Source organism: Apodemus sylvaticus, chromosome 22, assembly GCF_947179515.1.
Source record: "Apodemus sylvaticus chromosome 22, mApoSyl1.1, whole genome shotgun sequence".
NCBI lineage: Eukaryota > Metazoa > Chordata > Mammalia > Rodentia > Muridae > Apodemus > Apodemus sylvaticus.
The window spans coordinates 27,685,024-27,711,949 of NC_067493.1; the positions used below are offsets into that span (position 1 = coordinate 27,685,024).

Sequence of the window (26,926 nt, forward strand, 5' to 3'; positions counted from 1 at the left end):
GGAAAATATAGACAGGCCAGGAAGATTGGCGATGTCTTCTCTAGCACTTTCGAGTCTCATCCTCCCTCCTGAAGCTTAGATCACTGGGAGAAGATGGACTCTGTCCCCACAGGAGCAGATGGCGCAGGACAGGATGCGTGGTGGCTAATTTTTGCTACAGGCCTCAGCTTTAGAGTGGGCAGGGACTGAATGAGACTTCCCCCTCTCCAGGGTGACAGCTCAGACAGAGCACGGTGCTGTGCCCAGAGCAGAGAGAGCAACTGGGCCCGGGAGGAGCTAATCCAGCCAGGTTGAGCGAGTTTAGGGGGAAAGGGTTGGGGTGGCAGGAGGTCCGGGAGGCAGCGCGGGGCCTGCGCGACAGGGTTCCTGCGTGTCCCTGGTATTCAGAGACAGCTGTGGGGCGGTCCCTGGGGAGGACAGCGGTCGGTGGGCGACCCGCGCGGGCGCGGTGCGCGGGGCCTGGCGGCCGGCGGCGCGCAGCGGGGGCGGGCGGAGGGCGGCGCCGCTGCAGTGCGGGGACCCGCTCGCCGTCCCCGCGTCCCCGCGTCCTCGAGCAGCTGCCTCCGGCCTCGGGCACCGCGCATCTACAGGTACGCAGGCTGGGGTGGGGTCTATGTAGGGACCCGGCCCTATCTGAAGCTGGGTCTCAGCAGGAACTGGGGGACTCACAGGGACACGAGGGATTTGGGGAGGGGCGCAATCAGCCCCGCCGGCTACCCGGGTGGAGGTGGGGGGGGGGCAACTGTTGGCGTCCGAGGTGGTACCAGGCCCTTGTAAAAGCTCCCAGGACAGGCTTGGACTGGTCCCCTATACCCACCAGGGTCTGGGGGCATCCTGCACCCACCACCATCTGGGGGCGTCCCCAACTGCTCCTCTGGTGGGCCCAGGACTTGGTGACTGAGTCACGATGTGCACGCGTGTGTGTTTGTGTGTGTGTGTGTGATCCCCATCCTTCAGAGGCCAGGTATACCTGGTTCTCCTCCTCGTCCGCCATGGGGTCCCTTCAAACCTTAGGGCCTCTAGATTGGGTGACTCTAATCTGTATGGGGCGGGGCGGCGACCTGGACGTTGTGACTCAACACTGCGCAGGACACACACCAGAGCCTTCTAGAGCCTTCGGGCTTCTGTACAGTCTTCCAAGCCCCCAACCCCCACCCCTCAACTCACTTCCATTGTTTTCCTTACCCCCTTTCCCTTTCTCAGGAAACAAGCCACCCCAATCCTTTGACAGCAACCCCCCCTGCCCCACCCTCCTGCGCTGGGGCCTTAAAGCGTGACATCAACCTTAAAGGGGGGAGGGGTGGATGAAAAAAATGAAGCTTTTCGGCGTCATGGTTTGCATAGTGGGGGCGCCAAACACCCAACTTATTCCACCTGAAATTTCTCAGAAATGAAGAGAAGAGAACCGTCTACAAATCATACTTGATCTTTTCTATCCCGAAAGAATCTTATCTGTTCAGAGGTAAAGGAAGGCATTGGAGCCGTTGAGTGATGAACCAACTCATTAGAGAAAATCCTTTGACAAACGTGACATTTCTGGCGTTATACCCTTCACTGGAGTTAATCATTGGCAATAAATCTTACATGCTGGGCTGGCCCTCCCTCTTCCACTGATGTACGGCCCTGTTTTATTTTTATTTAATTAAATGTTTTGTATGTATGTGAGTGTACATGCATATGTGTGTATGTGTGTGTGTGTGTGTGTGTAAGGCTAGTGGTTGGTGCTGGGTGCATTCCTTGTCCACTTTCCGCCTTATATATTGAGGCAGTTTCTCCTAGCACCCACTGCTCACTGATTCAGATAGTCTAGCTAGTTAGCTTGCCCCAGGGATCTTGGCTTCACTTCCTGCATACTGGGATTGCTGGCCACCAATGCCCACTTGGCATTTATGTGGGTGCTGTGGATCTGGCCCTTGGACGTTTTACCTACTGAGCCATCCTGTAGGTATCTCCCCTGCTCTCCCTCTGTTCTACGTAGACCAGGCTAGCCTCCAACTTGTTATGTAGCAAAGGCTGGCTTTAAACTCGTCTTCACGTCTCTACCTCCTGAGGAGTGCTGGGGTTCTAGTTACACATCGAAATCTACATACTAGGCTAGTATTTTACCAACTAAATCATATTCTGTAAATCATACCCATTCCAGGTTTCTCTTTACTTTTGTACTTTGAGACAGGTTCTCACTAAGTTGTATAGGCTGGTCCTGTTCAGGCAAACCTTGAACTCACAGTCGTCCTGTGTTTGTCTTCTGGGTAGCTGGCATGACAGACCTATGTCACCGGTCCCAGCCCATGCAGACTTTATAAAGCACAGCAGCAGAGCAGTTTGGCTTCCCCCGCACCTCCTAACGCTGATTGTATCATCCGTAACAGGACTGCAGAAGACACCCCGACCATGGCCTCCCCGTCGTGCTTCCACTCGGAGGACGAGGACTCTCTGAGAGGATGCGAGATGTACGTGCAGAAACATGGCATCCAGCAGGTGCTCAAAGAGTGCATCGTGCACCTCTGTGTTGCCAAGCCGGACCGGCCACTGCGGTTCCTCCGGGAGCATTTTGAGAAGCTGGAGAAGGTCAGTGCCCCAAGTGTCCTTTGAAGGTGGCCTGGGCAACGCTGCTTCAAGAATCTCCTTGGAATTCCAAGACACGGATGTCCCCATGTCTCAGATCTGTCATGATGATCATGGGAAGCAGGGCTGGGGCTGAAGCTCCATGGTGGAGGATATCCCTAGAATCTTCCAGGGAGGGGCTGGGGCGTGGCTCAGTGGTAGAGCCCCTGCCTAGAATCCCCCAGGGAGGGGCTGGGGGTGTGGCTCAGCGGTAGAGCCCCTACCTAGAATCCCCCAGGGAGGGGCTGGGGGCGTGGTCCAGTGGTAGAGCCCCTGCCTAGAATCCCCCAGGGAGGGGCTGGGGTGTGGTCCAGTGGTAGAGCCCCTGCCTAAAATCCCCCAGTGAGGGGCTGGGGTGTGGCTCAGTGGTAGAGCCCCTGCCTAGAATCCCCCAGTGAGGGGCTAGGGTGTGGCTCAGTGGTAAAGCCCCTGCCTAGAATCCCCCAGGGAGGGGCTGGGGTGTGGCTCAGTGGTAAAGCTCCTGCCTAGAATCCCCCAGTGAGGGGCTAGGGTGTGGCTCAGTGGTAAAGCATATCCCCTCCCTGTGTATAAGGCCCTGGGCTCCATCCCTAGTAACAGTTGACTTGACCCTGTTTGGCCTTGGGTTCATCTTTGGGTCTCACAATTTCTCTATTTCTTTGAGGCTTACAGTCTATACAACCCTCACAGACTGGTTCAAGGATTATTTATCTGAACCTGGTTAGTGGCCACAGGGCTCACTGCAGTTTTCATGTGGGGCAGATGGGGCTGAGGTCTGGTTATGTGCGTTTGTCCTGAGAAGGTCTCACATGGTAGTCCAGCTTGGTCTGACACTGGCAGTCATCCTCCTGCCTCATTTTCTTCAGTGCTGAGATCACAGGCCTGGACCACTTTGCCTAGCTGAGGTCTAGGGATAGAAACCATTCTGAAGCCTAGTGGGCAGCCCTCCCAGCCAGCTTGTCAAGCCCCCAGATCCCGGTGAGAGGAGTGAGGAGCTGGCTCAAGCAGTTAAAAGCCCATACTGGTTGCTCTTTCTTAGGACCCGGGTTCAATTCCCAACCCCCGCCTGGTGGGTTATAACCATTCTCATGGGCTCCAGGGCCTTGTTTTGCCCTCCATAGGCTCACACCTATGTCACCTGTGCACACACATGAACACACATGCATACATGTAGACACACACATACATAAAAATACATGAAGGGCAAGCCTCTGATCATGCAAGTGATGGAGGTGTGTGTAATTCAGGTCCACGTTGATCTGCATGTTGGACTTGCTGTGTGGATGGATGAATGCCCCAGACATGTTTGATGGGAAGAAGTGCTCTCGCGCACACTCTCTCTCCTCTACCTTCTCTTTCTTTGTGTCCCAGTCATACTATGTCACTCAGGCTACCCTCAAACTTACAATTTTCCTGCATCGGCCTCCAGAGTGCGTGGATTATAAGTGCGCTTTACCTCACCTCTCTTGCACTGCTGTTCTGAGGACACAGGCGCTCATGACTGGCTCCTCAGTGAATGACCTCTCTCAAGGTTGTCCCCCAGCCCCTCTTCTCCCATGGCACACAGGATTCGTATCATGAGCCCATGGTTGTATCCTGTTTCCCTCCTAGGCCCCAGCTCCGTCCTCACCACAGCTCCCCACCCAGAGTATTGCTGAGTATCACCTGAGGTCATTTACCTGTCCCTTGTCTCACCATCCTGGAGACCAGATGGGAATGTGGGGGTCCTCGTCAGGCTGCGGCTTGCCTTGGAGCCCTTGTGAACCATCTGCTGCTACACACTCTTCATGGCGGCCTTCTGTAATCATAGCTCCAACCCAAAGCAACTGCTACTACTATTATGTCTTATTACGTGTTTAATTTTTAAGGGTTACCTATTCTCTATTATGTTCATATTTAACACAAATATTTTATTAATATTTATTTATTTTTCTTATGAGTAGTTTGCTTGTATGCATGGTTGTGTACCATGTTAGAAGAGGTCATTGGATGCCCTGGAACTGGAGTTATGGACAGTTGTGAGATGTGGGTACTGGGAATCAAACTCAGGTTCTAAGCAAGAATAAGTGCTCTCAATTGCTGAACCATCTCTAGTCCATAATGTGAATTTTTTGGAAACAGGGTATGTGGCTTAGGCTGGTCTCAAGCTTATGATCCTCCTGCTGTAACCCTTGAGTGCTGGGACTACAGACATCATTACCATGCCTGGCTCAAAAGACTGAACCTTGTTTTTCTCTTGATGACAGTCTCTCCATCATGAATGGAGGGGTAGTACTCAGTGGGAGGGTCCAGTGCTTAACTGGCATACAGCTGTGAAAATCCTCAGCTCTACCTCCAGCTCTAGAAAAAAAAAACACCAAAAACTAGTAAATAGTTCATATTTTTAAATTTATTGTTATTGTTCTTGTTGATATGTATGTGTGTGTGTATGTGTATGCCACATAACTGAAGGTGGCTTTGGAGGCCAGGAGAGGGTGTCAAATCCCCTGGAATTAGTTTCAGGCATTTGTGAGACATCCAACAAGGGTGCTAGGAACAAAGCTGGGGTCCTCTGTAAAGGCTCTTAACTACTTAGCCAACTCCCTAAACCATTTTAAAATCTCTGCCTGCCTGCCTGCCTGCCTACCCACCTACCTTCCTATCTATGTATTTATCTGTCTATCTATCTATCTATCTATCTATCTATCTATCCATCCATCCATCATTTTTTTTTTTTTTGAGTCAGGGTTTCTCTGTATAGCCCTGGCTGTCCTGGAACTCACTCTGTAGACCAGGCTGGCCTCAAAAGCACAGCGATCCACCTGCCTCTGCCTTCCGAGTGCTGGGACTAAAGGTGTGCACCAGCATTGCCTGGCTTAAAATATGTTTTTTAAATTGTCGTGTAATTAATTTATATCTGAGTGTATGTGTTCATGTGCACCTACGCACACAGGTACCTATGATGTGTGCAACCTGTGTGTGGAGGTCAGAGGTCAACGTTGGGTGCCTCCCTCAATCCCTTTCCACTTTGTTGCTTTGTGATAGTGTTTTTCACCGAGCCTGGAGCTCACCCATTCAGCGAGGCTGGCTGGCTCTTTAGTTCCAGGGATTTGCTTGCTTCTGCCTCCTTAGTGCTGGGATTACAGATGTCCCGGAGACCTAAACTCAGGCTCTCAAGGCCTAGCTGTAAGCACCTTACTGATGGAGCCGTTTCCCCAGCACCCCCAAAACATTTAAGAAGAACTCATGAGCCTGGCGTGGCGGGACATGCCTGGTGATCTCTGCACTCAGGAGGCTGAGGCAAGAGGATTGAGATCTCAAGGCCAGCCTGGGCTACATAGGGAAACCCTGTCCGAAAAACAAAACAAACCAGAAAAAACGAACAGAAGCATTCATGACTATAAAAGAAAAACTTTTAAGTTTAGAATTAGAGAGAACATATAAAAAGTCTTTAAAGTCTTCTGCCTCCACCCTAAGTATTATTCTTGTTGTTTTTGTGTGTGTTTGTTATGGGATGTATACACATGTGTCATCCTACAGATGCAGGGCAGCCTTCTCCATCATTCTTTACCTTAGTTCCACGAGACAGGGTCTTCCGTTCAGTCTGGAGCTAGCAAGCCCCAGAGCTGGATTACAGGTGCTTACAGCCACACCCAACTTGCTTGCTTGTTTGTTTGTTTTGTTGTTGTTTTTTGAGATCAGATTTCTCTGTGTACTTCTGGCTGTCCTGGAACTTGCTTCGTAATAAATCAGGTGGAACTCAGGGATCCACTTGCCTCTGCTTCCTGAGTTCTGGGCTTAAAGGTGTGTGCCACAATACCCAGCGACACCCAGCTTTTTACACAGGTAGTAACTCAGGTCCCAATGCTTGCGAAGCTAGCCCTCTTACCAACAGAAGAACACCCCCCCCCCCCCCCCCCCCGCCAACTTCCCTGCTGGATGTGCTGTTTAAACAATCTTTGGCTGTGTCTGGCCATGTGACAGTGGCAGTTTTATAGTTTATGTGTTTCTCTACTTGTCATCTGTTCTGCGGGGACATCTTTCCCGGTGATTGCTCAGTGTATAATGGCTCAGCATTCTGTGCGAGTGTGTGAGTGTGTGTGGGTGTGTGCCTGTGCAGAAGTGGAGGGGCAGCTAGTCATATCAAATCCAAGATAGAGAGAAACACGAATGCATGAATGTTTAGTGCTCAGCAAGCTTTCTCTAGTCTTTCTGTCTGTTTTTTGGTTTTGGTTTTTGGTGGGGATACAGTTCTCACTATGTAGTTCTGGCTGGCCTGGAACTCTACGATGTCGACCAGGCTGAACTTGCAGACATAGTTCCCTGTTTCTTGAGTGCTGGGATTAAAGGTTGATGCCACCAAGCTATCTGGCTTCTCTCTTGCCTTAAACCAATGGTTCTCAACCTGTGGATCAAGACCTCTTGTGGAGGGGGGGTTGAATGACTCTTTCACAGGGGTCACTTAAGATCATCAGAAAACACAGATATTTATATTATGATTCATAACAGGAACAAAATTACAGTTATGAAGTAGCAACAAAAATAATTTTATGGTTGGGGGGTCACCACAACATGAGGAAATGTATTGAAGGGTCACAGCATTAGAAAGATTGAGGACCACTGGTCCAATCCTAGAGTATGGTACCACCTACAATGGGCGTGTCCCATCCTCCCTGCCCAATCCTTCTACCCCACCCCTCCAGCCCAAATTAGGGAAATCAAGACAGTGCTCCACAGGCACAGACACACTAACAGGTGAACCTGATCTTGACAATTCCTCATTGAGACTTTTGAGACGTTTCCCAGATGATTCTATCAGAAATTAAAAATTACCAGCATGTGTAGGTTCCAGGACAACACTTGGTTACCAGGTTCGCACACCAGGTGCCTTTACCTGCTAAGCCATCTTGCTGGCCCCATATTTTATTCATTATGAAAAAATAATTTTTGTTTGTTCTCTCTCTCTCTCTCTCTCTCTGTGTGTGTGTGTATGTGTGTGTGTGTATGTGTGTGTGTGTATGCATGCATGTGGGTGCCTCTGGAGGCCAGAGGAGGGCGTTGAATCCCCTGGAGCTGAAATTACAGGCAGTTGTGAGCCACCTGATATGGGTGCTGAGAGCTAAATTCTGGTCCTCCTGACAAGCAGCAAGGGAGGCCATCTGAACATCTATCTCTCCATTCCTCCGTTTTGTTCTTGATTTTGGCAATTAGTGTTTTTCTATTGTTAACGAGTCTGTTTATAGAATTATCAATTCTAATGATTCTTTTTCCTTTTAAAACCTTATTTTAAGTGTTTTGCCTGCATGCGTGTCTGTACACCACATGTATGTCCGTGCACCACACAAGTGGCAGATAACCTTGGGGGCCAGAAGAGGGCGTTGGATCCCCAGGAACTGGAGTTACCAAGGGTTGTGAGGCACCATGCAGGGGCTGGGAACCGAACCTGGAGCCACTGCTAGAGCAGACATTGCTCTTACACAGAGCCATCGCTCCAGCCCCTTGGTCTCTTCAAGGAGAAGGTTTCATCCACTCTCCAGATCCTATTTTTTTTTTTCTCATTTGATATTGAGTTTGCTCTTATTTTTATGATTTCCTTCTTTGTGCCATATTGATGGCTGTATCCTTTCTAAAGCTTAAGGTGAAATGCCAAAATAGCCGTTTAATTCTTTTTGATAGGAAACATTGAAGTCCACGCATTTCCTGTGAACACGGATTTGGGAATGTTGACAACACTGACACGGTTCTGATGCTGGGGGTTTCTTCTCCCACATCCTGCTCAGCTCAGGATATTTCCTCCCTCTCTAGAGACTTAAGCTTTGTTGCATCTGTTCAGATTTTTTCCTCGTTAAGATTCTTCTTTGTTTAATTTTTGCAGTATCTGGAGACTTTCCAGATGTCTCAGTTACTCAGGTCTGGCTTTGTCAGTCGTGGTCCAAGAGCACTGGGTGACTCTGAACCTTTTCAGTTCCTTTGTGGACTTTCTGGCAGATGATGGTGTTGCCTTGGGGTGGCTCCTCCCTGTGCACCTGAGGCGATCAGGAAGCACACTCTGCAGCTTTAACTGAGACCTCAGAGTCATGGCATTTGCATTTCACTTGGTTGGTTTTGTTTTCTTGTTTGTTTTACATTATTTATTCAATGGTAATGAGTACACTGTCGCTGTCTTCAGACACACCAGAAGAGGACATCAGATCCCATTACAGGTGGTGGTGAGCTACCATGTGGTTGCTGGGAATCGAACTCAGGACCTCTGGAAGAGCAGTCAGTGCTCTTAACCACTGAGCCATCTCTCCAGCCCTGTTTGTTTGTTTTTAAATGTGCTTTTGAGACAGGGTTTCACTATGTAATCCCCGGCTGTCCTGGACCAGTGGAACATTGAATCCACAGAGATCTACCTGCTGCCTTACTGGTACTGGAATTAAAGGTGTGCAACTGGCTGTGCGGTGGTGGCGCACGCCTTTAATCCCAGCACTTGGGAGGCAGAGGCAGGTGGATTTCTGAGTTTGAGGCTAGCCTGCTCTACAGAGTGAGTTCCTGGACAGCCAGGGCTATACAGACATACCCTGTCTTGAAAAATAAAAATAAAAAAATAGTAAAAAATACAAAATAAAGGTGTGCAACTAATACCTACAGATTTAATTTTTAATTTTAAAATGTACTGTGTGTGCATGTGCATGCGTGTGTGTGGGCTCCGGTGCCTCCTGTGGTATATTTGTAACTGTCAGTGTATAACTTGTAGGAGTTGCTCTCCCTCCCTCTTTCCTTTCCCCTCCTCCTCTCTTCCCCCTCCTCCTAAACTACCCTCCTCCTCCTCCTCTTCTTCTTCTGCAAGCACCTTTACCAGCTGAGCCATCTCCCTAGCCCCATTCTGTATTCTTGCTAGTTTTTTGATCTTTTGTCGATAACAAGGACTATTGAGACTCTAGCATCATTTGTGTGTTTATCTCTCCCCTTTAATTAAGTTTGTTTACTGTTGATTGATTGATTGATTGATTGAGACAGTATCTCTTGTAGCTGGTCTCAAGTTTACGAAGTGGCTGAGGACAGACAACCTTGAACTCTTGATCCTCCTGCCTCCACCTTCTGAGTGCAAAGACGGTGGCTCCCCACCCTCACCCTGTGTTAGGTGGTGCTGGGGATCTAACTCTGGACTCAATGTAGCTAGACCTCTACCAACTGAGTCACATCCTCATTTCTAATGTAGCTCAGGCTGGCTTTGAACACGTGATCCTTGTGCCTCAGCCTCTCGGGTGTTAGGATTGGAGGTGTGGACACTACTGTACCTGGCTTGGTTTTAGGTTTTTAAGTTGAATAGGACAATATCAACCATTGATCTGATGTGTTGATATTATTTACAATTAAAATAATAAGTCCCATTCATCCCTATGTAGGCATTAAGTGATATGCACGTATCACCTCATTTGTAGATCATATGCGTTTAGAGTAATCGATATGGTTGGTTTAAGCCTCCCATTTATTTTCCTTTGTCATCTCTGGTTTTTGTGTCTTTTTTCCCTGTCTTCTTGTCTCCTTCCATCTTTACACAGCTTCCAGTGACCAAACTCAGGTCCCCAGGCTTGCACAGTAAACACTTCTCTGGCTGAGCCCTTATTAGCACCTATGATTATTTTTTTTTTAATTTTAAGCTTTGTGTGTGTAGAGATGCTCATGCACATGTTTGCACATGCATGGTAGTCAGAAGTCAGCTTCAGGTGTCCTTCTCTCCTAGTTTTGACCCGGTCTCTTTACAGAGACTTGGGGTTCCCGATTTGGCTTAGGTGGCTGGCCATTGAGCCCCAAATCCTCCTGTGCTCCACTTCTCAGTGCTGGAATTACAAGTGTGTGACGTCACATCTGGCTTGTTATATGCATGTTGGAGACAGAACTTAGTCACACTTCCAACCCTGCACTGGGGGATTCTAGGCAGGGCTCTACCACTGAGCCATGCCCCAGCCCCTCCCTGGGGGGTTCTAGGCAGATGCTTTACTTGTGAGCCACACCCCCAGCCCCTCACTGGGGATCCTAGACAGAGGCTCTACCACTGAGCCATGCCCAGCACCTCACTGGGGGATTCTAGGCAGGGACTCTACCACTGAGCCACGCCTCAGCCCCTCCCTGGGAGATTCTAGGCAGATGCTTTATCAGTGAGCCACACCCCCATCCCCTCACTGGGGATCCTAGGAAGAGGCTCTACCGATGAACCAGACCACAACCCTCTAGGCATAGTCAAGCTACATCTTCAGTCAGTCCTAATTTCTACTATTAACAGTCTTACAGATTTTGCACAAGCTGGTTCGTGTGCCTAGGTATCACCACATCAGTGACCCTTCCCGCATCCTGAAGCTCCACATCCAACTCCCTATTATTAGGTTAAATCTTATATGGGGGGAGACACAGCCCTCAGTGTCTGACCAGAGACGTCAGGATAGCACAGAAGGAGAAAGCAGAACCTGTGTGACTTAGAACTGCTCAGCTGGGCACCCCCTGCTCCCGGACCTCCTTTTTAAGGGTGTCAGTTGAACTCTGGGGTCAATTTGGAAGACTCCTCTTTCCAGGCACTGTGGCACAGGTTTGTAATTCCTGAGAACTGTCTGAGAAGCCGAGGCAGGAAAATCACCGGCTTCAAGTTTGAGGCTAGCCCGAGTTACATAGAAAGATACTATCTTCCCCCAAAGCAGAAGAGACAAATGAGAAAAACTAAAAACAGAAGCTGAGGGTCCCTGGATTACACACACAGACACACACACACACACACACACACACAGACACACACACACACACACACACAGACACACACACACACAGACACACACACACACACACACGGTGCAGATGTGGCAATCTGCACAATCAAACCCAAGTCTCTCAGGAGACTAGAGAGGCAATAACTGTGTGGCAAGAGCAGTCAGGCGATGCAGAAGAGCCACAAACTTTCCGTGGGTCTCAGGTGGGGAAAGAGGTTCAATTTCTGAAGAGCGCTGGCAGGGAGGTGGCCTTGTGTGACTTAGAACTGCTCAGCTGGGCACCCCCTGCTCCCGGACCTCCTTTTTAAGGGTGACAGTTGAACTCTGGGGTCAATTTGGAAGACTCCTCTTTCCAGAAGCCCTCTTTGTCTTTTTCCAAACATGGGGTAGGAGTCTCTCCCCTCGCGTCATCTCTGTTTTTTCTATGTGAGGATTGGTATACAGTAGGTCCTTCATAAATACTTGAAGAATTGGATTTCTTTGCTACTCTTGGTGCTGAATGGCTAGGTAACACCTGCCCTCCCCCAAACCAGGTGCTTTACCATTTTCCATCCTCAGTTTCCCCACATGGGCTGATTTACTCGAAGTCTCCCATACTATATCCCAAAGGTTCCTGGGATTCCTGTCAGGATTAGTGACCAGTCTTTTGTGGTAGGATTTGAGGAGAACCAGGTTCTCAAATACCCTGTCCCGCCTTTATACCTGGAGCTTCAGAGTACAGAGGGATACTCCTCTGGGGCCTTGCCCACAAATGGCTCCCCAAGCTCTCCCTGTCCCAGATGGGTGCTCTTGTGTCCCAGTTGGGAGACGTCTCCTCAGAAATGGCCTCTCCCTGACCCTCCTGCATCTTGTTCTCCAGGCCAGGAAAATAGACAGCTGAAGCTGGTGAGACTGAGGAATTCTGTCTGTCCTCCAGTGGTATGCTGAGTTCCTTCAGAGGGGTCAAACCTCTGTTGAGTCCAGCCCCGCCCCATGTTGGCTTCTCCTTGGTGCCTGTGGCTTTCGTCCCGGGTGTGTAGGAAAACTGTGGTCAGTTGAGTTGGAGAACACCATTCAGAGCCCAGGAAGTTGACTGGTCCCCAGGGGAGCAGGATGGGGACAGCCCTCCCCCCCTCGCTTCATTACTGGACACATTCTGAAGCAGCTTTCTGGAAACTTGTTCCCACACTTGTTAGGAAAATTCCTTTGGCTGGGAAAGCCTGTCCTGACCCTTGACCTTGACTGTCCTGCTTTAGAGTAAAAACAGGAGACAGGAAGTGTGTGTGTGTGTGTGTGTGTGTGTGTGTGTGAAGGGAGGGGGGGGGGTCTGAAAGGTCAGAGGAGGTTCCGAATTCCAAAGGGGAGGTGCCAGAGGGGTGGGGGATATGCTGGCACTGGCCAGAGGGAAAGCAGGAGACAAGGCTAGGAGAGATAGCCTAGCACACAGCCCCGCCCTGCTTTCCCCTGATGACTTCAGAAACCCATGGCTTTGATGTTTTGGAACACCTGTATCCTACTCAACTTGACCCCTGTCTGTTGAGATGGAAAAACATTCTTTGCCAGGACCAGTGGTGTCAACTAGAGGGTTGAGGCCCTGGTAATGTAAGAGAGGTGGCTTATCTTTATGATGGTGTGTGTGAGTGTTATTTACAGTCTTCAGGGGAGGATATAGGGAGCAGAGCCACACTGTCTCCCGTAAGAGGAGCCACTGATAGGCACAGGGTGACCCATGAACATCTGGATGTTTCCAATCAGCCATGGGTCTGGGAGAGGTGATTTGTCTCAACACAGTCCTACTTCTAAGGACTCGTGAGACCAGAATTTCATCCTGACCCCATCCCATAGCCAAGGCCATTATGACTTACCCATTGCCACCCATGTCTTGATTCAGGGTGACACTTTTTTGAATTCTTACTGATCCTGGAAGGGCTTTCAGGGGGGCCACTGTGACCCCTGCATCTTCATTCCTGATCCTTCTCATCACAGCGTAGCTGGGTGGCTGAGTGGAAGCTTACATTGTGAGGCTTATATGATATAAGATGCTGCCTTTTTGTTCATTCATTCATTCATTCATTCACTTTCTGGTGTTGTTTGTAGTGGCCTGACACCGTGTTTCTGAGACAGTGTGAGGCTTATGCTTAACAGCGTAAAACACAGATGCCGGTACAATGTGTTGGCCGGAGTCCTGGTCTACCTAGTTAGGAACTGTGGATACGTGAGTACCCAAAGGCCAAATGGCACTGAGTGCAGGGATAAACTGCTCCTGGATTTAGAAGCCACAGGCTTGTGGCTTTAGGCACTCATGCTTGGCGGCTCTCTGCTCTGGGTTCTAACCCACCCACTATTGTAAACCTCCTTTCCCCAGCAGTTGCAGCCACAGGGGCAGTAGCAGCCAAGGGCAGCATCGGCTGGCGTCTCTGCTTCTGAACTGGCCTTGGATGTGAGTGTTAAAAACTCTTGGGTCCTGGGTGACAGGACCCTCAGCCCCTGAGTCTTGGTGACCCCTTGGTGTTCTCCCTGTGACTGGAGCCTGCAGTTCCTGATATCTGCCCCAGGTTCCTGGAAGCTTTTCAGACATCCCTTGCTGCCACTGTCCCTGGAACCACTTGTCCCATTGCTCCCATTCTGTAGCTGCCTCTGTCCGTTGTAGCACGGACAAAGGCAGAAAGTGAGCACCTGGCTAGGGATGTAACTCTGTAGCAGAGTACGTGTCAGCCAGCACTGGCCCTGGGTTTAGTCCTCGCTACAGATGACACAAACACAAAGTAGCCAAGGAAAGATGGCAGCACAGTTGAGAGTTTCACACATTCTGCTTTTGTAGTTAGAGGACAATTTGCAGGAGTCAGGAGTCAGTTCTCTCCTTCAAAGATGTAGGTACCAGGGACGGAACTCAGGTGGTCAGATTGGTGGCAAGCCCCTTCCTGCACTAATCCATCTTGCTGACCCATGAGAACTGGGATTTTGTTGTGCTTTGTTTTTGTTTGTTTTTCAAGACAGGGTTTCTTTGTGTAGCCCTGGCTGTCCTGGAACTCACTCTGTAGACAAGGCGGGCTCACAGAGATCTATCTGCCTACCTCTGTCCTCCCCCACCCCCCCAGGGCTGGAATTAAAGGTGTGAGCTACCGCTGCCCAGGCAAGAACTGTTTTTTAATACCATTTAATAGTACCCTACTCCTAGCCAAAACCCATAGATAGACTTGGGTCATTTTGTTTGTCTCAAGGTCATAAGTCATTTAAATAAGCATGCTTTAGAAGTAGGGAGAGGAATGAAAGAATGATACAGAATCTCCTTCTGGTGGTGGCTCTGAGATGGGCCATTAGACATTCATGGGAGTTGCCTGGCACTAGGATTAGCTCCAGGTAGCAGCAGGTTTGTCCCTTTGGGGACAGTTCTACGGGATCCTGGGGTCCTTGTCCAGACAGGACCTTCTGTCCCTAGTTCAGGTCATTCCAACATCTGAGTTCTTACTGTTCTCACAAGGTTGAGATGTCCAAAGGCCATTCCTGTTGACCGTATTAAAAACAAAATAACAGAAAATAAGATATCGATCAGGGTGGTGGTGGCTCAGACCCGTAATCTCATCAATCAGGAGGCAGAGGTGGGAGTAGCTCTGAGTAGGAGGCCAGCCTGGTCTACAGAGCAAGTTCTGGGGCAGCCAGGGCTACACAGGCAAACCCTGTCTCAAAAACAAACAAATCAAAAACCAAAAGTCAAAAAACCCACAAACAAACAAATAAACAAAAACAACAACAACAAAAAAACCTTAACAAAACAGGGTCGGGGTGGGGGATGGAGAGAGAGAGAGAGAGAGAGAGAGAGAGAGAGAGAGAGCGAGAGCATGTTGATGGCAGTGTGGGGGAATTGAAACCTCACAATGTTATTGATGTAAAATGGTATAACTCGCATGTAGAAGAGTCCAGCCAGCTGTACCTCAAACAGTAGAATATTGGAGTTGTTGGGATCATTCTATGGGTAAGGGTGATTGCTGCCAAGCCTGTCGACCTGAGTTTGATCCCCAGGATGTAAGGAGAGAGCTAACGCCAACAACTTGTCCTCTGACCTTCACATACATATGCCTCAGCATTCATACTCATCTCCCCACAAATAAATCTAATTTTAAAAAGCGGAACCTTCCTTATTGCACAACTCTGCAACTCCGCGTCTGAGCAAACACCCCTAAGTTCTGAAGATAGGTATTCAGGCCCATCTGCACGTGAATGCTTGCTGCAGCAGGATTCACAGCAGCTCAGATGCACCAGTAGACAAAGGGCTAAACCAAGTGTGGTATCCCCATCCAGTGGAATATTAGTCAGCCAGGAAGAGAGGAAAGCTCTGATAGGCTATAATGAATTAGGACTCAGCCACGATCAGGAACAAGACTGGAAACAGGAAGCTTAGTGAAAGAAACCAGGCACGGGAGACCATGTATGGGTGATTTCATTGGTAGGAAGTTTCTGGAAAAGGGAAATCTGCCATCAAAAGGCAGGGATAGAGGCGTAGCTCCACACTGTGGCCCGTAGCAGATAGAGGATTTTCTCTTATCTTTTTGAGACCTAAATTTTGATGAAATCAGAACCATGGCCTCACAGCCAAAGACAACATCAGGATGGGCTAGTGTGAAGCAGAGGTGAGGTTTCTTAACACGCACACACTGTCATTGGAGCTGGAGGGACCCTCAGTGGCTAAGAGTCCCAGCTGCTCTTTGAGAGAACCCTGGTTCACAAACCGTCCGTGACTCCAGTTCCATGTCTGCTGCCTTCTTCTGACTTCTGTGAGCACCAGGCACATATGGTGCACAGACATTCATGCAGGGAAAACACGCATACACATAAAATAATTTTAAATATTTAAAATTACATTAATTAATTAATTGATAATTAATTTATTGGGGGTAGATTTTGACTTACACAGGAGACGTCAGAGTACAACTTGAGTTCGGTTCTTTTCTTCCATCTTGTATCTCCTGGCGTCACACTCTGGTCATTAGGCAGGCTGGCACTAAGGGACATTATTTTAAACATAGATTTTAAGTTCCTAGAAAGACAGACACCTGGGTTAATATTACAACCCACCCAGAGAGTGGGTGAGGGCTTCTCAAATAAGGGTTGCCTGTCCCCATCTTTACAGTAGTTAAATACATTATTTTGGTGAGGTTTTATGCTGTTACCATCAAAGGGTTGCCGAGGAACCTAAGTGAAGTCACAGGGTGGGTCCTTAGGGACTGTCAGGACTAGCAGCTCATGGGTCATGGGAGGGAAGGGCATCTGTACCATAAGGGAAGGGGTCAGTCTTGTGTGGGAGATTCCCCACTATGTCTGGGAGATGAAATGAGTCTGTGCTTTATAGAGACTCAGGTTCCAAATCTGGTTCATTGCCATTTTAACCCAAAATAGATATATATGTAAAGAATATTGTCTACTGGTTGGCATCTGTCATAGCAAATGTTAACTGTGCTGGAATTTGTGCATGTGTGTGCCTATGTGTGTGAGTGAATGCTGTGTGTGTGTGTGTGTGTGTATGTGTGCATATATGCACGTGTGTGCGTGTGTGCATATGCACATATCAGAAGTCAATGTCCAGGGTTTTTTTTTTTTTTATTTATTTATTTATTTTTTTATTTTTTTGAGACAGGGCCTCTCTTAACCTGGAGCTCGGTGGTGATTAGACTTTTCTAGGTAGACACTTACAAGATCTGTTTATCAGCCTTCCAGGAACCAAGAATACAAACACCTGACCACATCAGCTTTTTTATCTGGGTGTTGGGGACCCAAACTCCGATCCCATGCTCGTGTGGCTGATGTGTCATCCAACCCCAAGTTGTTTTTTTTTTTCCATTTAAATTTTTAACTTTTTGAGAAGTTCATACCTGAACACTGTATTTATATCATTTGCAACTATTGTTTTCAATCACTTCTAGCTAGAGTCCTGGTCCAGGTAGGAATGGCCTGTGAAAGTGAATGGTGGTCTCTGGGGCAGTGGCTCACTATGCACAACTTCTGACTGCTCAAATAAACTGGGTGTGTAGCACACATCAGTCATTCCAGCATTCTAGAACATCCAGGGGTTCAAGACCAACCTGAAGTTGATAGTAAGTTTGAGGCCAGCCTGGGCTGTATGAGACCCCATCTCAAAGAAACAAACAAACAAACAAACAAAACTAAAACAAACAACAAAAACCAGTAATAGGGCTGGAGAGTTTTTAACTCAGTTGATAAAAATGCTTGTAAATATGAGGACTTGGGATCAATACCCAGTCTCTCTCTCTCTCTCTCTTCTGTGTGTATATGTATATACTTATGTATTGAAGTATATATTTATACTCATATATTCATGTATTTAAAGATATATTTATATACTTATGTATTTAAATATATTTATATTCACGTGTTTAAATATATCTACATATATTTATTTAAATATATTTGTATGTTTAAACATATTTATATTAAAATATTTATGTATTTGAATATATATGTATCTCTATATAAATATCTATATAAATATCTATAAATATATATGTGCATATTTAAAAGAAGCTAGGCAAGGTAGTGGGCCCTTTCAAATCAGCACAGAGGAGGCTTAGGCAGCTAGGTTTTCTGGGCAGCCCCTAGCACACTTGCTGAGTTCCAGGCCTGGGAGAGACACCATCTCAAAACAAAACAAAATAAAACAAAACAATCCAGTGAACAGCACCTGTGAGCAAGAGTTTGGGTTGACCTCTGACCTCCACATGTACATCACAACCCAGCAATGACCTCTCTGAGCATACAAGGTATTTCCAGGACCAACTGTTCATCTGTTCTGGTGCTGGCAGTGGGGAGAGATATAAGAGAACAGTAGCCATCTGGAGATGCTGAGGTTGGTTGTCAAGGCAACAGGACCTCCTCCCCCCCTGCAGCTCAACCCCAAGATTGGAGTGGGACACAAGCTCACCAAGCCTGGTGTGTGATAGGTCCACAGACCATGTGTGTTCCAGAGTGTGGGGCAGGCATGGGATGGGGTCCAGTCCTCCTCTTCTGGGCATGGGTGGGTCCTCAGGGAGCCCTGTGGCAGAATGAGGTGGATGTGGGAGAGCTGGAGTGTCTGGTAATACAGATGTTTCCTTCAAGAATACAACTCATTCTTGGAGCCCCTGTCTATACCTGTGCATTTTTCTTTTCTTTTCTTTATCTTGCTATTCATTTTTGATTCTGAGACAGTGTTTCACTACATACCCCTGGCTGTTCTAGAACTCACCATGTAGAACAGACCCTCTGGATGGCTTGGATTATAGGTGTGTCCTGCTGTTCTCTGTTTACGAGGCTGCTGGGGAATCAAAGCCAGGTTTTTATACATGCCAAGCGAACACTCTACTGACATCCATTCCTAACTCGATCGTTTGCTCTGAGATAGGGTCTTGCCGTGTAACTCTGGTTGACCTCAAAGTCATGATGTTTCTACCTTAGCGTCCCCAGTGCTGGGAGGACGCCCAGGTATTTTCTACCATACCCAACATTACCTGGGGTTTTCCCCAATTTGTGCCTCTACCTTCCAGCATAGAGGGGGAGATGAGGATCTGGGTTCGTGCAGAGCAGGGCTCTCACGAGCACTGAAGGGACACCCGCTAGAGTTGTGTTGTTTGATAGCTTTTAATATAAATCATCACACTGAATAAATCAGCATCCTCCCTCACGAAGCCTGGCTTTGAGGTACGTGACTGTGGAGACATCCTTTCTGGAATACATCGTTTACTTCAATGCTATTTATGTCCACAAACTGGCAGGCAGAACTTCGTTTTTCCTGATGACATGGTTGCTTTTTCAGGTTATGTGGTAGCATCTTATGTTCTCCTCATGCGTGCGTGACTAAGGAGGGAGTGGAGGAGTGGGTCTCCTTTGATCTTGGGTGGGTCTGTGTTCTGCGTGTTTGGTGAGTCATATAATTTTGTATCATCCTCGAACATTTCCATAATGAAAGCTAAGCCAAGGGAAGCAATGAGGGCCTGTGGAGCCAGGGGTTGGCTTTTGGTTCAGCCTTCCTCATCTGGGGTCTGCTCCGGGCGCCACTGTGTTCCGGGGATTCTGCAGGGCGCTCCACTTCTTTCCTGAAGCTAGGGAAACCCGTGTCTGTCCTGGGTCCCACTTCTGGGTTGCCTGTCCTTTTTCCAGGAATCTTCTAAAGCTTTTTGATGGCATCTCTCCCATTCTCCTTGGCGTTGTGGATTTATATATGTGCATATTTAATGTACTATCGTTAGAGTGGAGTGTCTGGAGGGAGGGGTGGAGCCTCACCCACCTGCTGTCTTCTTGCGGGAAATTCTATAAAAGATATTTTTAAACAGCTTTGTAGAACTGCACTGAGCATTCTTTGTGGTTCCCTGGCTGGGTGTTCAGGCTCCGCTGATTTGAAACATTGAGATTCAGCCAGTCACTGCGATGAGACACTGTGGTGGGTGATGGGCTCCCTTTCCTGGCCATGCTGATGTGTGCAGATGTGGGCTCTTTGGTTAGAGCCACAGGCAGGCTGTTGCACCTACTTCTGTGAGGAGTGGGCCCTAGCTGTCACATGTCAGCACGAGGAGGCTGGGAGTTCTAGACAATGCTGGTGGGCCTTTGCTGACACCTGGCATCTCCTGTGGAGCCATACCTGCTCAAGTCTGCTTGACAAGGTCTCCTATGCTGTGATTCCTACGCCCAGGACAAAGGTCAGCTGACAGTCAGCAGAATTTTTCACAGTAGGACCAATTTTTTTTTTTTTTTTTTTTTTTTTTTTTTTTTTTGGTTTTTCAAGACAGTGTTTCTCTGTGTGGCCCTGGCTGTCCTGGAACTCACTCTGTAGACCAGGGTGGCCTCGAACTCAGAAATCCGCCTGCCTCTGCCTCCCAAGTGCTGGGATTACAGGTGTGCGCCACCACGCCCGGCTCACCGTTTTTTGTCTTAGATGGGATTTCTCATCTATCTCAGGCTGGCTCTGAGTTTGCTATATAGTAGAGGCTGTCATTGAAACTCCTGATCCTCCTGAGTACCGGGATTACAGGCGCTCTGCTTTCTATGGTGCCAGGGATAGGACCCAGGGTCTTCTGACAGCACACATCCTATCTGAACCACACCCTTAGCCCTGGCTCTCATTTTTCACAGGTCCTTGGGACAGCCTGGGTTGTTACAGACCTCATAGCCAGCAGGAAGCTAAGGCACACTGGGTTTTCACACACCTCTTTCTTCTGACTGCGTGTTTGAAAGGCCTTTTTCTTTTTTAAAGCCGTGGCAGGAGATTCAGGAGATTCACAGTAAGGGACCCAGCCTTGGCTCTGCCTGACACTGCAATCATTTTCTAGGATCCCACATACCGTGCACCTGAAGACAGGTATCTAGGAGTCAAGGTGTCACTCTTGCACTGGGTGGGTTCTCTCTGGGGGCTATTAGAAAGCATCGGTGGGAAAGCAGCCAGTCCATCTAATCTCCACACACCCACCGCTGGGGGAGAATCCATGAACCTCCAACCAGGTAGAAGACTACATCATATTGATGGTACAGGAAGGGCTCTGGGTTGGGGCTTTCCCAAGAGCCGAGAGGAGTCATGAGGGTTGTGGGGAGGAGGATGGAAAGTAACTCTAGCTATTCCTGGGGCTGAGGCTGGAGGATTATGAGTTCAAGACCAGAGTAGACAATGTAGTGAGACCCTGTCTCAATATAAAAGCAAACACAGGCCTAAAGGCATGGCTCTGAGGTTCGACACCTGCCTAGAATCCCCCAGTGAAAGGCTAGAGCATGACTCAGTGCTCAGGGGCTCTACCACTGAGTCATGCCCCCAGCCCCCTCCCTGGGGGATTCTAGGCAGAGGCTCTACCACTGAGTCATGCCCCCAGCCCCTCACTGGGGGATTCTAGGCAGGGGCTCTACCACTGAGCCAGGCCCCCAGCCCCTCACTGGGGGATTCTAGGCAGGGGCTCTACCACTGAGCCACGCCCCCAGCCCCTCACTGGGGGATTCTAGGCAGGGGCTCTACCACTGAGCCATGCCCCCAGGCCCTCACTGGGGGATTCTAGGCAGGGGCTGTACCCCTGAGCCATGCCCCCAGACCCTCACTGGGGGATTCTAGGCAGGGGCTCTACCACTGAGCCACGCCCCCAGCCCCTCCCTGGGGGATTCTAAGCAGGGGCTCTACCACTGAGCCACGCCCCTAGCCCCTCACTGGGGGATTCTAGTAGCAGAGAGCTTACTTAGCATGTGTCGAGCCCTGAGATGTACTGTTACCACTTCAAAAAGATGATCAAACAAAGCAAAAACAACAAGACAAAAAAAAAAAACAAACAAAAAACCAACAACAAAAAACAAATCAGAAAAAAAACCTTATAAACTCTTCGTTTCTAGAAAGTTCCATTTGCTCTTTCCAGTTGATGGAGGATGGGAGGTGAAGCTATGTGTTGCGCAATGACCACAGCCCTTTCTAAGAAGAGTGGAGGACACCTTGCCATTCGGTTCTCCCGGGGAGAACAACCGTCAGAGGGAGCAATGAATAGTCATATCATAGGAGCTAAGCAAGGAAGCGCAGAGGGGTCCTGTTAACTGTGGGCTGAAGACCATGCTACAGGGTGGGGCGAGCCCCGCCCTCCACTGGGTGTTAGGCATCTATTCAGTGGTGGCCTCAGAGTATGAGAGGTTGGCATCAGGCACCAGGATTGGGCTTATAAACAGACTTTTTCAATACAGAAATATAGAGAAGAGGGTCTGGAGTGAGAGTCATTGTTGGCAGAGTTGCCCAGTTGTGAGCAAGGGAATGGGGAGATACCCAGGGCCTGGCAGGAAAGGGGCCATTGTTTGGAGGGACGGTAGAGAGATAGGGGAACCTCCAAAGCTGTCCATGAAGTGATGGTTTTCACCACCAGGAGATGTAAGAGAGGAGACATCAATGGTCTCTGAGGGAGGAGGGTCCTCCAGGGATGATGATGATGATCAAGAGCTTTTGAGGTGAACTGTAAGTCCCTTGTTTCATTCTGAAGACCCTGGGGATTCTGTCTCTACGTACAGGGCTCTCAGGCTAGGTTATGCTTTGACAGTTGCTTTCTGGTATGGTCTTGTCTTTTCTTGTCTTGGAGGTACTGGTACAGGGCCTCAGACATGCTAAGTCAGCAGTCTCACACAGAACTATGGCTCCACCCCTCACTGGGGGAATCTAAACCAGAACCCTACCACTGAGCCACGCCCCCAGCCCCTCCCTGGGGGATTCTAGGCAGGGGCTCTACTACTGAGCCACGCCCCCAGTCCCTCCCTGGGGGATTCTAGGCAGGGGTTCTACTACTGAGCTACGCCCCCAGTCCCTCCCTGGGGGATTCTAGGCAGGGCTCTACCACTGAGCCACGCCCCCAGTCCCTCCCTGGGGGATTCTAGGCAGGGCTCTACCACTGAGCCACGCCCCAGCCCCTCACTGGGGGATTCTAGGCAGGGGTTCTACCACTGAGCCACACCCCCAGCCCCTCACTGGGGGATTCTAGGCAGGGGCTCCACCACTGAACTATATCTCCTGCTCTTCTGACTTTTAAGACAAGGGTCTCACTTTCAGGCTGGCCTTGGATTTTTTGATCCTCCTGCCTCAGTCTCCTGAGTACCCGGAATACTCAGCCATCAGACTCAGGTGACAGCTAGTTTCTTACTCTCCTCTTCTTCTCTCACAGGAGGAAAACAGGCAGATCCTGGCTCGGCAGAAGTCAAACTCACAGTGTGATTCTCATGATGAGGAAATCTCCCCAACACCTCCAAATCCTGTGGTAAAGGCGCGTCGCCGGCGGGGCGGTGTGAGCGCTGAAGTCTACACTGAAGAAGATGCCGTCTCCTATGTGAGGAAGGTAAAGAATCCCAGCACATGGCCACACACACCCGGATATCCCTGTCAGTCCTGGGGATTCCATTCCCTATATCTGGCCAGAGCATGGGCCGCCATGTGGAATAGGAGACTTGGTTATGGGTGGGATTATTGTCACCATAGTATCTGGCACCATGAGACAAACAGGGTTTAGTGTGGCTCAAATGCAGCTGCCTATAGTTCTGGGAGTTGGACAGGTTTGGGGGAGAAGAGGGATGGGGTTCTTCAGGACAAGAGGCTGCGGTTCTGTCCTACTTCATGTCTTCTAGTCTCTGTTAAGGGCACTAAGCTATGAAACCTGTACTCCGTCCTTACACGTCAGTAACCCAGCCACTTGCATATGCCTGGTCTGCAATCTATCCACAAGGATGCTTCAGGGATTCCACACAGGAACCTGGGAGGCACAGCTCAGCCTGCTGCACCATCTTAGCCACTTTTGTGGGCCCAGCTAGGTGGCGTTGGTCATTCATGTTTCTCATCTTGAAAACCAGAAACACAGCAGCCTCTAAATACCCACGGCCGCCTTCTTCTGGATTTCATACCATATATGAGAAGATGATAAAATCTAATATTGGCGTTATGGTAAAGTCAGTTAGGAAGCTGCTGGGTATGGTGATGTATGCCTATGATCCAGGCCAGCCTGGGCTACATAGCAAGATCAAAACAAACAAACTCCTCAGAGCACTTCCCCTCCACGGTCTTCTTCATCCCTAGAGCTCCAGTGTAACTTTGTGCAAAGCTTCAGACAGTGCCAAAGTGAGGGGCTGTGTGCACAGAGTGCTTGTGGAGCCTAGTGTCAAGAGAAGGGAACTGTGAGACATGTGACAGGTTGGAGGAGACCAAAGTGGTAGGACACTGAATGTCACCTGACAACATCCTGGGACAGATCATACAGGAAAGCTAAAGGGATCACATTAAAACATGGATGGTGCTTAGCCATCATGGATCCAGTAGGCTCTCAAAGCTCAGTGGGTAAGGGTCATATAGCAGTGCAGAGTGTTTGCAGAGAATCCCCAGTGAGGGGGCTAGGGGCGTGGCTCAGTGGTAGAGCCCCTGCCTAGAATTCCCCAGGGAGGGGCTAGGGGCGTGGCTCAGTGGTAGAGCACATGCCTAGAATCCCTCAGTGAGGGACTTGGGTGTGGCTCAGTGGTAGAGCCCCTGCCTAGAATCCCCCAGGGAGGGGCTAGGGGCGTGGCTCAGTGGTAGAGCGCCTGCCTAGAATCCCCCAGTGAGGGGCTGGGGCGTGGCTCAGTGGTAGAGCCCCTGCCTAGAATCCCCCAGGGAGGGGCTGGGGTGTGACTCAGTGGTAGAGCCCCTGCCTAGAATCCCCCAGGGAGGGGCTAGGGGCATGGCTCAGTGGTAGAGCCCCTGCCTAGAATCCCCCAGGGAGGGGCTAGGGGCATGGCTCAGTGGTAGAGCCCCTGCCTAGAATCCCCCAGGGAGGGGCTGGGGGCGTGGCTCAGTGGTAGAGCCCCTGCCTAGAATCCCCCAGTGAGGGACTTGGGTATGGCTCAGTGGTAGAGCCCTGCCTAGAATCCTCCAGTGAGGGGCTGGGGTGTGGCTCAGTGGTAGAGCACCTCTTTACCATGTGTGATTCCCAGAGTTTTATACCTAGTACCATAAATCTAAACAAAAGCAGACGAAAACTGTGACAAATATGCCTCATTGATGTAAGATGCCAGTGTGAGGGATATGAGTACAGGTGCCATGTTTACAATTCTCCTGTAGAGTCTGCTAGAATTTGACTAGCTTTTGAAAGAACCTCAGTCCAGTTTCCTAGGGGTATTTCTGTAAGGGCTGGGTGAGTGCACAGGCTCTGAGGTCATGAGGTTGCCTAAAGCCGGGCAACCAGGGATATCCAGATGGAGATCTTCCATGACCTAGTAAGCCTCCCTGCAGTTGTAGCATGAGGAAATCTTTGCACTTTCCATCCCTACTCAGGGTTTCTCCATTTTACCCAGACAGGACCTGAAGCTCCTGTGAAATAGGTCCTGGGTTCGCAGTGTATGTCACTGCTCAGGCGGCTGTTAGACACTGGACACCTCTCCTGGATTCCTGACCCTTGGTGGTACAGACTTGCCCCTTGACCTCTTTTTCCCACTCATACTGTGTCCCTACTGCCTTGGGGATAGTTATAAGTGAATGTCCTTAAGATGCTATTTTATGTTTCCAATATTGGCCATCAAATCCAGAGACTTACCCATGTTAGGCAGATGCTCTACCACTGAGCCACACCCCAGACCCTCACTGGGGGATTCTAAGCAGATGCTCTACCACTCAGCCACGCCCCCAGCCCCTCACTGGGGGATTCTAGGCAGGGGTTCTACCACTGAGCCACAACTCCAGCCCTCTAATCTTTCAACAACTGCTTATCATCTTTCTACAAATTCAATGAGAGTTTAAAAAAAAAAAAAGGCAATAGGTTCTGGCTGTCTTCTGGCACTTTCTAGGTGGCTTTGAAGCTCCAAAGACCCATAGGCCCCAAACAGTTCCAAACTCTCTACTAGATGGTGCCTAAGCCTCTTTGTGGAGTTCTCTAGCTTTCTTGCTTTTTATTTATTTAAAAAAAATGTCTAAAGGTGGGCTGGAAAGATGGCTCAGCAGGTAAACATGCTTGCTTCCAAACCCAAGGACTTGGATTGGGTACCTAGAACTCATTTAGTAGAAAGCGAGAACTGCTTCCTGAAGGTTGATCTCTGACCTGTCTGAACACTATGCTAGACGAATCCTACCTCAATCAATCAATAAATCTAATTTAAAAAAACTAACTTAAGGTATACATGGCGTTTCCTGCTATTTTTTATAGCATGGCCTGATGCTAGTGCCATGGGGACAGCAGGAGAGTGGCTCCAGGCTGGATGGTTTAGTTTCTAGCAGTAGCTTGGGGGAGCTAGCTCTGTCCGTAGGGCTAAGAGCTAGCCTTGTCTCTTCCACAGGTCATTCCCAAGGATTATAAGACCATGACTGCGCTGGCCAAGGCCATTTCCAAGAATGTGCTCTTTTCTCACCTGGATGACAACGAGAGGAGGTAGGCACTGGGGCTTACACGGCCTCTCCTGGCTGAACCGTGTGGGGAGTCAGGGGGATGCTGGCTTTTCTGTCTGTGGGCTCGTGGGCAATCCACAGTACAGACCTGTGTACCCCTCTGGACCAGTGCCGGAGCTGTGTCCCTGGTCCTCGGGGAGAGCTGTGTCCCTGGTCCTCCGGTCTCTCAGCTATGGGGTCTAGAATCACAGCTTCCGTATTCTCAAGCTTGTTGAAAGGCAGAGTAGTGGACTGACTGCCTTTTGCGTTGATCGTGTTGCTGAATATTTCAACAGCGTTCATATGCCTGGGCCGTCTGTGCCTTCTTCTAAGAGAAGCAGAATGGGAAGGAAGTCATTACTTCAGGGAGAGAAACCTGTGAGGCAGGAAGGGTCCGGCACTAGGTTTGGGACGTTCATTGTATAAAATAATTAGAAAAACCAGAAAGTTTTATCTGAGTGTGGAGATGTATGCCTATAATCTTAACCCTCAGGCAGGCTGAGGCAGGAGCACTGCTACAAATTCAAGGCAATCTAGAGCTACATAAGTAAGACACTGTCTCAAGATGGATTAGTGAATAAAGTGCTTGTTGTTGAAAATTTCACACAAACCAGGCATGGTGGTAGACACCTGTAGTCACAACACTTGAAGGTGGAGGCAGGGGGATCAGAAGTTCAAGGGATACTTTCAGCTGCAGAGCTAGTCCAAAGTCAGTCAGGATGACATGAGACCCTGCCTCAAATGAGCTGCCATGTGTGTGCTGAGATTGAACCCGGGT

General features: G+C 49.2%; 1 protein-coding gene across 2 annotated transcripts in view; it reads left to right on the forward strand.

The window, feature by feature from the left end:
* Window positions 1-204: 204 nt before the first annotated feature.
* Window positions 205-26,926, forward strand: part of Prkar1b (protein kinase cAMP-dependent type I regulatory subunit beta) — a 124,789-nt gene continuing 98,067 nt past the window's right edge. The window contains exons 1-4 of one of the 2 annotated variants that reach the window (XM_052168125.1): window positions 205-289; window positions 2,370-2,568; window positions 22,937-23,107; window positions 26,061-26,152. In XM_052168125.1, the coding sequence (XP_052024085.1) occupies window positions 2,392-2,568; window positions 22,937-23,107; window positions 26,061-26,152 (440 nt within the window). In that variant the 5' untranslated portion in view covers window positions 205-289; window positions 2,370-2,391. Of the gene's footprint in view, window positions 290-381; window positions 591-2,369; window positions 2,569-22,936; window positions 23,108-26,060; window positions 26,153-26,926 lie in introns of those variants that run through there. The other variant, XM_052168124.1, reaches the window with a different exon arrangement.